The 13664-nt window shown below is 31.1% G+C and overlaps 2 protein-coding genes and 1 non-coding gene across 4 annotated transcripts; all 3 read right to left on the bottom strand.

The window, feature by feature from the left end:
- Positions 1–2055: 2055 nt before the first annotated feature.
- LOC105775541 (uncharacterized) lies at positions 2056–3627 on the bottom strand. The gene is made up of 5 exons (XR_008190028.1): positions 3429–3627; positions 3169–3294; positions 2661–2824; positions 2432–2525; positions 2056–2230 (listed from the first exon to the last, which is right to left on the bottom strand). It is a non-coding gene; the product is annotated as an uncharacterized LOC105775541 (transcript).
- A 5176-nt stretch (positions 3628–8803) lies between these two features.
- On the bottom strand, positions 8804–10462 carry LOC105777518 (uncharacterized). Its single transcript, XM_012600842.2, has 2 exons — positions 10323–10462; positions 8804–10004 (listed from the first exon to the last, which is right to left on the bottom strand). Exon 2 carries the CDS (start codon positions 9906–9908, stop codon positions 9129–9131), a length of 780 nt encoding a protein of 259 aa, XP_012456296.1. The 5' UTR covers positions 9909–10004; positions 10323–10462; the 3' UTR covers positions 8804–9128.
- An 873-nt stretch (positions 10463–11335) lies between these two features.
- Positions 11336–13638, bottom strand: LOC105776527 (outer envelope pore protein 16-2, chloroplastic). Of its 2 annotated transcripts, XM_052622679.1 has the most exons (8): positions 13491–13638; positions 13165–13364; positions 13024–13081; positions 12881–12952; positions 12403–12434; positions 12025–12058; positions 11823–11890; positions 11336–11637 (listed from the first exon to the last, which is right to left on the bottom strand). In XM_052622679.1, exons 2-8 carry the CDS (start codon positions 13285–13287, stop codon positions 11500–11502), a joined length of 525 nt encoding a protein of 174 aa, XP_052478639.1. In that variant the 5' UTR covers positions 13288–13364; positions 13491–13638; the 3' UTR covers positions 11336–11499. The 2 variants fall into 2 exon arrangements, with proteins under 2 accessions (XP_052478639.1, XP_012454676.1); XM_012599222.2 differs by lacking the exon at positions 13491–13638 and having other exon boundaries at positions 13030–13081; positions 13165–13454.
- Between the last annotated feature and the right edge of the window lie 26 nt (positions 13639–13664).

The raw sequence follows: 13664 nt of genomic DNA, 5'->3' as shown, positions 1-13664 counted from the left end.
TATGCACATGTATAACTATTGAAAAGTTTAACTCATGAATACGGCTTCTCAATAACATAAATCCATTAACTTCACAAAGGGAATTAAAAAGAAAGACATAAAGAAGGATCAATCTGGGACATGCACAGTAAACATAATGGGAGAACAAATACTTCAGTATTGGTGTCTCACAGTTTCAGGAATAACAATTGACTTTTTAGCAAATATCCATCAACCGATAACAAGCATTAAATTAGCCAAAAACTACTAATAGCCATGTTAATGTTGCCATAAATATTTCCCTTCCAGACAAGTTTTGAGTTATTTATCAAAATTAACATTCTCCTGTAAGCTTCAACTCAAGAGCTAAATGAAATATGTTTGAAAGACATTGTACCAGATCAAATCATTAATATAGGTAACAAGGCCTACCTTGAAGATGAGGCCAGAAAGAAGTCCTAATTGATCTAGGGTAGCATATTAGGTCCACAAAAACCAATAAAACATAAAGACATCAGGAGAAACACAAACATAACTGCAAAACGAACATTCAAAACAATAGAGAGAGAAAAGGAGAACAGAAATGAAACAAGATCTCTGCAAAACCAGCAGAGAAATGAAGAAAATTCATTCTCAAGGAATCTGTTGGATATATGATGAAGGAAGGACTGAAACTAAAGCAAAAACAAAATAAAAATGGAGAAATCAAATTGTGAACAATTGTTTCATTACCAGAATTAGAGGATTTTTGTTTTATGGTCCTGTTTGTCTGTAAAAAAGAGTAGAACTCCAGCTTTCAATTTTTTTCGTTCTTACCTTCGAGTGAGGAAGATGACCGCCAGTGCAGATTTTGACAACGAAAGGCGAAGATGGGGAAAAGCTTTGATGAACGTCAGTGTCTAGTGTTGAGAATCGGTATTGGCTGACGCAAGCAGAAGATCAGGTGTCAATGATGGGGGAAGGGGAAGGGGAAGGGAAAGGGAAAATCGGTGTTGGCTTCTAATTTTCCTGAAAATGTCTTACCGAATTAGAAAGGGTAAGACATTTTCAAAAATTAACAGCACGTTTGGTTCGCTGTATTGGATTAGAGGCGTAATGGAATAGAAGCGTAATGGAATAGAGGTGTAATAGCAAATCAATTGTTTGGTTGAATGTAATGGAATAGAGGCGTAATAATAATCTTGTGTTTGGTTGAATGGAATAGAGGTGTAATAGCATAATGGAAAAAACTAAAATGACTAGAATACCCTTAGCATAAATTTGTTTTCGTAAATGATTATTGTTATTGCTATTTAAATTTTAATAAGATTATTATTATCAATAATAAATAATTTAATCATATTTAAACATAATAATTATTAAATATATTATAATTAAAATATATAATTTAATAAAATTCTTAATAATTAATATTCTTATATGAATTTACTCAAATCATAATATATGATACTATAAAGATAATTTAACATAATTATTATTAAACATATATTAATTAAAATATATAATTTAATAAAATTCTTGATAATTAATATTCTTATATGAATTTACTCAAATCATAATATATGATACTATATTATATAATTTAATAAAATTTGAAATAATTAATATTAAATATATTTTAATTAAAATATATGATTTAATAAAATTTAAAATAATTATAACTAATAAATTTTCTTATATGAATTTGTATAATTTAAAATAATTATTATTACATATAATAATGTCTTGCTCCTTGTTTGTTCTTTGGTAATACATGAATTGAGGCCATCAGCAATGGCTGCGTTTATTATGTTCTGTTCTTCTTGATATCATTGTGTATTTCAGAATGGAGTTCAGTTTTTCAAGTACAACGATAGACAACTAGGGAAATAAAAGGGGCTTCAAATGATTAAGATTCAAACTTTAGATTTGCTGAATACTTACATGAACAATTTGAGTTCTATTTTGGATTTAATAGTGTGTACTTTTCAATACAATGTTAAAACCTTTGTATACAAGTTCCCACAATCTTGATTCGAGCTTTGATGAAATTAATCGCTTTTCGCATGATTGCGAAGTTCAATTTGTGTTTCGTCTTCACGAATCGCCTTTACAAAATCGAGCACAAGCTGTAGCTAACTCATCCCGGTGTGCGATACTCATGATCAACTCCTTCAATTATGTGCGACTTGTGATTTCGTATAAACTGGCAAATTCCAGAGCATCTTTGGCTGGTACAATTTTATCCATGGATCCATGAATGGTTAATACCCTGAATATAATGGCAAACAAGTAAGAAATCTATGCCACTAATCACATATTTAGTGAAAATGCATATTAATAATTCCAAATGCAAACTGTTGAATCTGATATAGAGGATGGGGATCAAATTTAAGTATATCCAGGACATGGCAATCGATCTGGTTGTATCATGAACATTAGAAAAGAAATCAATGCTAGCAATTTTCCTAACCTGCAATTTTGATCAATCGAAAGACATGCTGCACGAGTGTCGGTGGTTAATCGGTCCATCAAACTTTCTTGAGTTACACGATATTCAAACTGTCCTGTAAATGAATGAATGAATGCTTGGTTTCGGGTAAAACGATAACTAGTTTATCACAAAAATTGTCCATTGGAGGGTGACAAAAGAACCTCACATAAAAATATTGGGGAAAAATCAAGCATAATACAGTAGCTACCTTTTCTATTCTTAAAATCAATAAACCCATTCTGCTTAATTCTTTGTAAAAAATCTTTACCCAATCGACCTTCCATGCCTTTCTCCAAATGGAACCGACCAGAAATATTGATGATGGTGGGTACATCATTGTACTTTGAAGCATAGAGAAGCACCACATTCCCCCTGCAGGAACCCTATTCAACATTAAAGAAACTTAAAAAAGAAATGATAAATGAATCAAAATATCAGATTCTCTCAAAGAACAAGAGAGAAAATATGAGAAAGCATGAAACTCTATCATCGTGATTGCATTTACTTTTTCAGAATAACAAAGTAACCCTTCTCTTATGGTTGAGGGGCGAACTTTTGATTTCCTAGAATCAAAGTCCTTCATAGCACTGAGTTCAAAAACTTGACTGAAAATTTTCATGCACACAAAAAAGAATGGAACTCAACAATTCTCTCCCTTGCTCATTTCATATAAAGTTTGATTACACTGATTCATGTCACAATTATATATATGAAACAAACCTTTACTGTGGCCAAGAATTGCAGTTATTAGACGTTGGTTCTTGCAGAAATGTCGGATGACAGCTCGTAAATCTTCGGCTTCTCTGCGGTAGTTACCATACATAAAGGAACCTTCACTTTCCCTGGAAGCCAACAGCACAAATAACCTTAATAACCATTGTTTGTATCAACAACTTGCAACTTCGGAAATTTCAAAACATTCTATTTTACACCAAGATTTGTTTCCCAATTAACACTGTTCTAGTTATCTTCTTACCCGTTCCCAGCAAAGTCAAAGCGGAAAGCACTGATTCCCTCTCTTCCCAAAGTAGTGGCAAGAGTCACCATGGGTATTCGTTCCTGAAAATGAATAAAAACCCAGAATTATTCTGCAGAAAAGAAAAGAAAATAAACTGGGAGCAAATCTGCAGAAAAAAAAAAAGAAAATAAACTGGGAGCAAATCGGCAGAAAAGAAAAGAAAAGAAACAAGGGAGCAAATCGGCTGAAGCTAGAAGGAACATAAGAGAAACAAAGGGGATCGGGGGAGGGTAAACTGAAGCGGCAGCTAATCTGGGCAAAAGAGAGGGATTAGAAATCGGTGGTTTTCACCGATTAGGAAAGTAATGTATTACACGCGTATTAGCAATACATTGAACCAAACGACGGAATAAAGAGGGATTAGGTGGGGCCCACCGATTAGGGGTGTAAGGGCTTCTTTTCTCGTGTTTTGTAATTGGTTTTACCTTAGGAAAATATTTTCACCCAAACAAACACCAGATCCGGAAAATGTTTTGTAATTGGTAATTGGAATTTAAACTTTAAAATTGTAATTTAATTTGATATCTTTTTTAAATAATTGTTAAAATAAACTGACGTGACGTTAACATAACATTGACAATCAATAGCATAATATATGACAATAATATTTTGACATGTGAAAAAAAATTAAATATTTTTGTCACATGCTGAAATGTGAGGTTGTTATATATTATCATACTATAAGTCTTTAGTGCCACATCATCATATTTTAATAATTTTATTCAAATACCTAAAATATGTACTAAATTAACTTACTATTTTCAAATTTATATATTAATTAGATCGAAAAATAATATACATCAAGTAGGTATAAATTTGTCAAGGTTGACTCTCTATATATTACCCTTTTTATATTTTTTGTTCAAAATTCTTGAAAGTCCTTGCTCTTTTGGAAATTGAGAGAAAAGTACGGATACTTTTTGGCTTAATATAATATTTAGTATATAATTTTTTTAGTTTGGCACTTAAAGTTTATTTTTATCTAATTTGATACTTAAATTTGACACTTTTTCTTAATTTGGTATTTAGATTTTCCTTTATTTAATTCAATATATAAACTTGTCGGATATTATACAAATTGCCTTAAAACACTATGGGTGTTAGTTTTACGAGGAGACAAAATAACTAATACATGATTGACATGTGGTAGATGACATGGAACTTAATGGCAAGAATGATTACATTTATTTGGAGTTTACTCTATTTTACTAAATAATATGCTCAACTTTGACTTTTCATTGAGATTGAGATTTTTTAATTTTTAATGACATGAATGATTTAAGAGAAATCACATGCTTAAAGTATGACTCGGTCTTCATTAAGCCTTTAATTCCACAAAAATGTCGCTACTATAAAAGGAAACGTATGTTCAAAAATTGTTTTTGGGTTATGCTTAACGGATGGATATTGAATAAAAATATGAGTTTTAAAACCTAAAATAAAAGAAAATAATTATGTAAAATTAAAAATTTAAAATAAAAGTAATTGAACATTTAAAATATAAAAAAAATCATGTCATTTGTCACATGTCAGCAATACATTAATTATTTTTGCTCTCTCATTAAAAAATGAAACTACAAGTATATTAGAGTAATTTGCATAATGTTTAATTTTAGGCACCAAATTTTTTAAAAAAAAAGATGGAGGAAAAAACTGATTAATGATTCGGTAAAGAGACGAATTGGTGATGTTAAAGAAATAGCTTTATCATGCTAATTATCACGCCCCAGACGGAGGCATATCACACGCTGCATATTCGTGGGATCTAGCACTAAGTATCAAACTTGATTAAACTTAACATAAAAATTATAGTCATAATTTCATAAAACAATTATAAATTTTTGTTTTGAAAATAAGCTTCAAGTAGTAAATTAAGAAACTTCCAAAATAAACTCTTGCTTAGTAGTATGTAAAATGTATAGAAAATTTTAAAATATTAAAAGAAGGGTAAATTTAACTACTTAGTAAGTAATTGACATTTCCTTAATTAGGTAAGCAGGCATGAAAACATTTAGGTTAAATATTTTTATTGAAAATGCGTAATTGCAATACTTATAATAAATAATTCAAACCATATTCCACATCAAAACTATAATAAGGATAAATTAATAATTTCTAAAATATTGATAGCTAAAAATAGTTCTTTTTTATAGCAACGATCAAATTTAATCTCGATGGAAATGGTTAAAATCCACAATTAACCCTAGTAGTAACGGGTTGGAACAAAAACAACAATTAACCCAAATAGCAGTGGGTCAGAATAAAAACCACAATTCACTATAGTGACAATGAGTCAAAAACCACTATTTTAAACCAATAACAGTTGAAATCGATTTCTAAACACAAAATACATATCGAGATGACCAATATCTAATCCCTGTTAACTGGATTAGAACATCGCATCAAAATCATGAAAATTTGATTACCCAAACATTGTAACTCTATACAAAATATATTCTTCATACAAAACAGAAATTGATTACATCAAAATACACTCTATATACCAAAATAAAGCATAATCTAATAATACATTTATAAAAAATTAACCACGTAATCTAATTTAAGTATGGAAAAGTTTAGCACTTACATATTTCAAAATGTATTTTCCTTATAAATTTAAAACCATACAAGTATGATTAATCCAATTTTCATAAAATATGAACAAAATATCATATTTTCCATAAATAACATGCAACATTTGAAGTTGATTTTTAGGAATTAACACCAAAGGAAATCTAAGTTATTTACCGGCTTATTGAATCGACACTTGAGTAATGATTTTCTTAAATTTCCTAGTAATCTAAAATTTAAGAAAGAAATTTGAAAATTAAAATTGGATCAATAATTTAGAAGTTTAAAAAATATGTATTTCCATGATAATTCTAAGACATTTCAATTGTGTGGCAATTCCTTAACAGATTAAGACATATTTGTACAATTTAATAAAACTATCTTTCACCTCGAAAGTAAGTAAATCAAATTTAATAAAATACATACATATTATAAGAAAATTCAATAGATTAATAAAATAATTTTACTATGGTTTCCAACCAAATAATAAATATTCAGACCGAAATAATTAAAATAAAAATTCTGAAATTCCAATTTTCTTGACTGTTTGGCTGATTTGAACAGTTCAAACTCAAAATTTACTTGGTATTTCAACAGTATAGAAACATGAATTTAAAATAAATGTAATACTAAAACCTAGAAACTTGTTTCATCAAAATCAATTACCAAAACTTAAGTTTCAACCATAAAATAAGAAATCATCGCAATCTGTTTAGATTTTATGGATTAAGAATTTCAACTATGAAAAACATTTATTCTTTAAATGAAAAATAGCTTCGAAAACCGAACTTTGGGACCTCATATCTTTTAACACAATTCATATGACTAAATATTTTTATTAAATGAAAGTACAAACTTCATACTATAACAAACATCTGAAACTCGAAACAAATGAACACCTAAATATGTATTTCTAGTGCATTAAAATCGACTACTCGAAACTGCTAAAACCCACACATTAGAAACTTCAAAAATTATTTTCTTCTAAGGCTCTGTTTGTTTCACTGGAAATGCTTCTGGAAAATTAATTCTGGAAAATGACTTACTTTTTTGGAAAAGTTAATATTTTCTGGTGTTTAGATGAATCTGTGTAAAATATTTTTTGTTGTTTGACAAATTTCTTAAAAATATTTTATAAAAACTGTTTTCAATCAAACAAACATACGTATGAGATTTTTTTTTTATCTTTTCATTATTTAATTGAGCTTATTTTATATCTATAAATTTATATTTTACATTGTTTTTACATGTATTAAAAATATTTTGTTAAATTTAGGTTCATTACAACGCCATTTTTAGTTACATGACTACCAAATGAGTATTTTTTATTTAAAATATGACATCAACAAAATTGACAAAAAAATTCACAATGTCATAATTGGACTTGATTTTCAAATCAAAAGTAGAGGACTAAATTATTGAAAATAAAAGTACAGAGGCTAAATTGCAAATTCATGAAGAGTACATAAACTTATGACATATTTTAACTTTTATACTACAAAACATTTATTATTAATATATTTATAATCGTAATAAATATTTATTATTAAAATATAAATATTGAATATTTTCAATAATATGTGAAGAATATTATTTAAAATTATTATTTTAAACTTTATTATTAAAATAAAATTAAAATATTAAATGATTTATTAAATTAATAAATTATATTAATTATATGACTAAATATAAATAATTAAATATGTATGTTTAATAATATTAAAAGTATAATATTTTATATTAATATTTTAATAAATTTAAATATTTTTAAAAATTAAAATAAAATTTATTATTAATATAATAATATTAAACTTTATTTAAGTTAATTTTACATAAAAATAAAATTACCTATAGAAGAGTTCTTTTCGGAAAATGTCTTATGTTTTTCAAGAAGGAAAGTTATTTTACAAGAAAAGAGTTTATTTTATGTTGACCTGTAAGTCATCAAACTATTTTTATAAAACAAACATAGGAAAATATAGAAAACATTTACGGATAAACAAACAAATCTAAATTATTTGATTTAAATGGATACCACGCATTCTAGAAACTTCAAAAATTAGTTCTTCTAAGTTACATGATTGAAATGGATGCCATCTTGAAGAGAATTTCCATTTTGAACCAGCAATGTCATCAAAATTAACAAACTATTAAACTAACTCATGAGCTTTATGAAAGAATAATTTAAAAAACAAACACATATTTCAACAGATTTAAATCAAAATTCACCTTAATTACTAGAACTAAGATCGATTTGCACATCTTTTGCTGTTTTCCCCCTCCTCTCTAGTGTTTACTTCTCCGAAATTGCCAAAAGCATGGTTTAAGAAAACTATCGCAAGTGATTTTCCTTCTTTTATTTAAAAAAGAAAAAACTATAACATACCCATAAAGTTGGGCTTGATAAAAAAAAAAAAAAGGATAATGAATCACATAATTAAATGGACGTTTAAAATGCATATTTCTCAAGATTACATATAAAGCATTACATGCTTCAACTCAACTCTTCATTTTTCTCAAGAACATGATCCTATATGAAAAACCTTGAAAATTTGAATATATCCATATCTGAATCCCAATATCATAGTTCAACCATGTTCTAAAGAAGCTGGAAAATTCTCACACACACTAGAGCAGATGATTTTGACTGAACATAGTGCCCAACCACAAAACATATCTACGAACTTGCTTGTGGCAAACTATTTAACTGGGCCTGAAAGTATGCATCTAAAGAGCAAAACCTAATTATGGGATGCAAAATATTGATAAACACCCAGTAGCATTTAGGAAAACAGAATCTGGTGCCACATAGATAGAACCCTACACCTTACAATAGGATTTTTCAACCTACAATCATTCCATAACATCCATAAACAAGTGTGATAATGCAAACTACAGGCAAGTATTGTCAATAATGTCATAACAAAACTATGAAAGAGAAAAGAGAAGGGATGTAAACATCTAGCAAACTTATTTTTCTAGGGCTTGATCTTCAGCATGTATATAAGACCATAAGCTTCAGTGTTTTTGTAACATGATAGAATTATCTGGACTTAAAAAAAAGGGAATGTGTACTGCCTCTGTCATTCAGTGCCTTCTGCTATGCCTCGAGCTCTTCCTTCGATTGCTCCGATCATCAGAATCGGAATCTGAAGCCGATTCTGAATCAGAAGACTCGGAAGATGAGCTGTACCTTCTACGCCTCCCCTTCTTTTGCTTCTGCTTCTTCTTCCTCCTCCGACTCTTCCTCTCTTCCTCTGACTCAGATGATGAGCTGTAATCAGTACTACTCCCTTCTGAAGAATAATCCGATCCTGTTACAGATGAGGCACCACTGTCAGTCTCAAAAACTGAAGCCTCGCTATCACTACCAGAACCAGAATCTGAACGATACTTCCTTTTGCTTTTCTTAGACCTATTTTCATCCTTCTTATCCTTGACATCCGGGATGTCCAAATCATAAGAGATTGAAAGTTTCATCCTGAGCTTGGGGTTCTTAAGCTGCTGAGTTCTCGAGGGTCGTGACATGTAAACCCGTTCGTTCTTGCACTCGTATGTCCAATGCCCTGCTTGAAAACACTTTTGGCACTGTGAAGCACCCATTGTAGACATTGATGCCTTGTCTTTCCTTTCTCCTAACCTCACCGCCTTCTCTGTGCTCATCAAATACATCTGCCTCTTGGCTTCCCTCTTCTCCTGCCATCTGCTAGGTCCTTCTTCCTTTTGCCCATAAGCATTAACATTTCGAGCTGCGGCAGCAGCTGCCCTTTCAGCCTGAGCTCGACTGAGGCCTTTTGCAGCAGTCAATGCAGCAGCCTTGATTCTGTCGGCAGCTGCTTGAGATTTTTCTTCTTTCTTACTTGACATCTTTTAGATGTCAACAAATAAACCAGACTATGCCGATATGCAGATTACCCAATCTCCAAGAGAATAAAATAAATCCAACCCCAATCCTTCAACACCCTATATTCAAATACCCAGTTATGTCATTCAATTGTCTAATCGAATAGAACAGAAGTAGCAAATAATCTAATCAATGGACTAAAGACAAGGAATTTAAACATGCGAAAGAAAATAAAATTCTGCAAAAAATTTTTAAATAAGGGACTTTAAAAACAGTCACAAAACCCTAAATTCAGAACAAAAAAGGTTGAATCTTGTTTCTTTCCTATTAACCCTCAACTGAGAATTCTTTTGGGGGGAAATTAACAAACATAAATCTAAATATTAAGTGCATAAAACATTAGAAAAGATAAAGAGGAGAAGAAAATTAACGTGTACCTGAACTTCGTGGCCTAAGGATCCAAATCGAAGACAAAGAGGAAAGTTTATGACTTCATTATTAATAAGAGAAATGGGACTGGGATTTTCGTCTTTTCCCCTTTATTTAAGCTAATTGCGACGAAACCATGATTTAAAGGCTCCTTTTAGGTTATGTCAAATCCTTTTATTAGTCCCTGAATTTAATCCTCACATTTTGATTTGGTCCTTTTTAATCTTTATATTTTTTTTAATTTTGAAATTTTAGTCCAGACCCAAATAGTTATAGTCAAATTCTTTAAATTAAATTATCTTATTTTTAAAATCTTATAAAAATTATAATATCATATATATATTGTCATGTTAGTTTGTTACTTTCACATAATACTAAAAAAATATCATGTCATTTTAGTTAAGAAATATACTTGTTACTATTTGATCTAGTTAAGAAATATACTTGTCACTATTTGATCTAATATTGAAGTTTCAAAATTTGAAAAGTATAAAACCTATGATGAATCCATTTTTTTTACTTTTAACGGATAAAATTGAATTATAAATTTTATGAATATTGATTTTACCATGTATTCATTTTCAAAGGACTAAATAAAATATTTTTCATTTTAGAGGGGCCAAAGAATAATTTTTCCCTGACCCCCTTGTATCCACCCTTAATGTCAACGTTCAATAAAAGCTTCTCTAAAAGCTACTCTTTGAGGCATATATGGTGGAGTTACAGGGCGCTTATTATCGTGAGAGCCAAGATATAAATTAATGCTTTTGTATTCTCCACCATCTTTGTAGAAAGATAATATTTTTGGGTTAAAATGCCTTCCCATTTTGAGAATAGGTCAATGAGAATGCAATAATATAATTTTTTATCGAGAGAGAAAATGGAGAGGGTGCCCATAAATCGTCAAAAATGATTTGGAGTGGCTTAGTGCTAAACAAAGTGAATGGTTTAACAGGTAGCCTACGAGCTCCATTGGAGTAGTAGAAATTACAGAAATGAAAATGCCAAACCAGCTATTGGATTGTCGAGTAAAAAAACAGCTATGTACTTGTTATTTAGAAATAACGTTCTTTATAGTTGAAAGCTCCAACAAAGCATGCTCTAGAAAATTAGTCTAAAGACCCTGCCCCTGCCCCTGCCCCTGCCAGCCATAAATTAAAACATTACTCCACTTCATCATCTTTCTTAAAAGTCTAGAAGGTTTGCAGCAGTGGAAAGAGCAGCTCCACTAATGGCATAATGCAGAACCTGCTCGTGGGTAGTATTATCACACGTAAGTGCTACTGCCATCCCTGTTATCGCCCCTGCCACTGCACTATTTGTCTGCACCCAACGACAATGCCGTTAAAACAAATAACGTGTGCAAATTTCAACAATGGAACCATTTAACCTGGCTGCAGTTCTTGAGGGCTAAACATTATTTTTGTTAGCTCTTGGAATCTTCACATTAGATGTCAATGGTTTGTGGATGAAACAAAAGAGAGGATAAGATGGGGATGCTTCTTTACCCAATCATGAGATCCACGAGCCTCTTTTAGCCCATATGTAAGACCTGAATATAATCCAGCAGCCAGCCCTGCATCGTATAATTCAATTCATGGAGCATGGTAAAAGCCATATATCTTTATCATTTCTGAATATGAGCGTTTCACTCATCACTGTTGCTCCAAATGAAACTAATAACCTATTAGAGACAATAACTAAACTTACCCCACTGTAGTGATTCTTTTCCAGTGTGCTTCACCTGCACAACATTGTAAAAACTAAGCCCCTTTTCTTTTTTGCATTTTAAAAAAAAAAAAAAAAGGCCTTCGTCTTTGTGCACCTAACTTGCCAACTTGAAATATGATATCCATGTCCAACAGATGATGGAGAATTTTAATACAAATTTATGAAAAAAATACCTGTATATGTATACCTCGAGTACGGCCACAAATCATATGAAAGCTCAACAAGGTTTACCAACTTATTACAAGATCTATTGAGGTTACTTATGTAGAAGAGTCATCATGACTACCTAGTTTTAATCACTATACATCATTGACTGCCTTTTCACGTGAAATTTTATGTACTTGTGAAAGGACTCACCATTGCTTCAAGAGAATTTCGACTGGTTTCCCCTGCAATCAAACATCAAATCAATTTCAACTTTAATTAGTAACTGTGGAACTAACACATGAATAATATATGAAACTGCGAAAATCATCCAACAAAGAAGAGAAGTTAAACTTAATTTGCACTTCCGAATTCAGTAAATAATTAAGCCAAAGAAGTTTTTAGTATTTTAAGGTTCAATCAATCATCTCAAAAAATCTGTAAGAAGAAAACCAAAAAGACAAAGCAATTAATTCCTTCAGAGTAAACGACAAAATGAAATTAGCTAAAGGTGAGCCTGGTGGAATCGATCTTCAAGTATCAGCCATCACCCACAAGTATGTATAATATTGCACGATATGTATAATGTTGCACGAGACACCAAAGACTGTTCCTGCTTACCTCACCTTTCTAATGCTAAGCTTGTGTTAAAAAGAAAAAGGATTCATGAATGGCATGCATTGATGCATACCTCTGAGGCCAGGGAAGCCTTGCTTCTTATTCTTGACACCAGTGATATCAGTCGATTTAATGGGTCCAGTTCCTGCACCAAAAACACAACCCCACATCACAAAACCCATCACCAAAACAAAATGAAAAAGCATAAGCAACTACGTTTGCCTTCAAAAGCTATATGACAAGCCTCCCTGGCGATAGCTTGAAGTGCTCCAATCTGCACACCCACACCCATCACAAAAATTAGTTTTGGGAAATAGAGGGACCGAAATATTAAAGATGAGAAATAATATTACATACACCAGCAGTTTTGACAAAGCTCTGAGCAGTCCAGTTGAGAAGAGGGTGTCCCAGGTCGAAGATATCTCCCTTATCGAAGCGCAATTCATCAAGCAAAGACTTCGCCTCCGAGTTACTACTCATGGTTTCTTCTTGGGTTTTCTGACGTAACGCTTCTTGATCTATCGCGTTAAAACTTCTTCAGGGAGAGATACTAAAGGCTGTCGAAGATGGTGTACCCGAATATCAATCGGAAGATTGAACAAGTGAAAATGCTATGATATTTGTACTACAGATTGTAGGAGAGAAGTTGAGAAGATATAGGACACGTGTTTAAGAAACCTTACGTATCTCCTGCATGGGTAACCAGATATGGCGGATTTCGTGGCGATTCTCGGGACCCTCTGTTTCATATTCTTCGCCACGTATCTTTCAGTCGGTATACCTCGCCAAGCCCAATGTTGTGTGTTCTTCCATTTGCAGTGCCATGCATGGTATACTTTTAAGTAACAACTTGAGAT

This window comes from Gossypium raimondii, chromosome 10 (assembly GCF_025698545.1).
Source record: "Gossypium raimondii isolate GPD5lz chromosome 10, ASM2569854v1, whole genome shotgun sequence".
NCBI classification, from domain to species: Eukaryota; Viridiplantae; Streptophyta; class Magnoliopsida; order Malvales; family Malvaceae; genus Gossypium; species Gossypium raimondii.
Note: the sequence above shows the minus strand (reverse complement) of the source record. Positions and strands in the feature narration are given on the sequence as shown.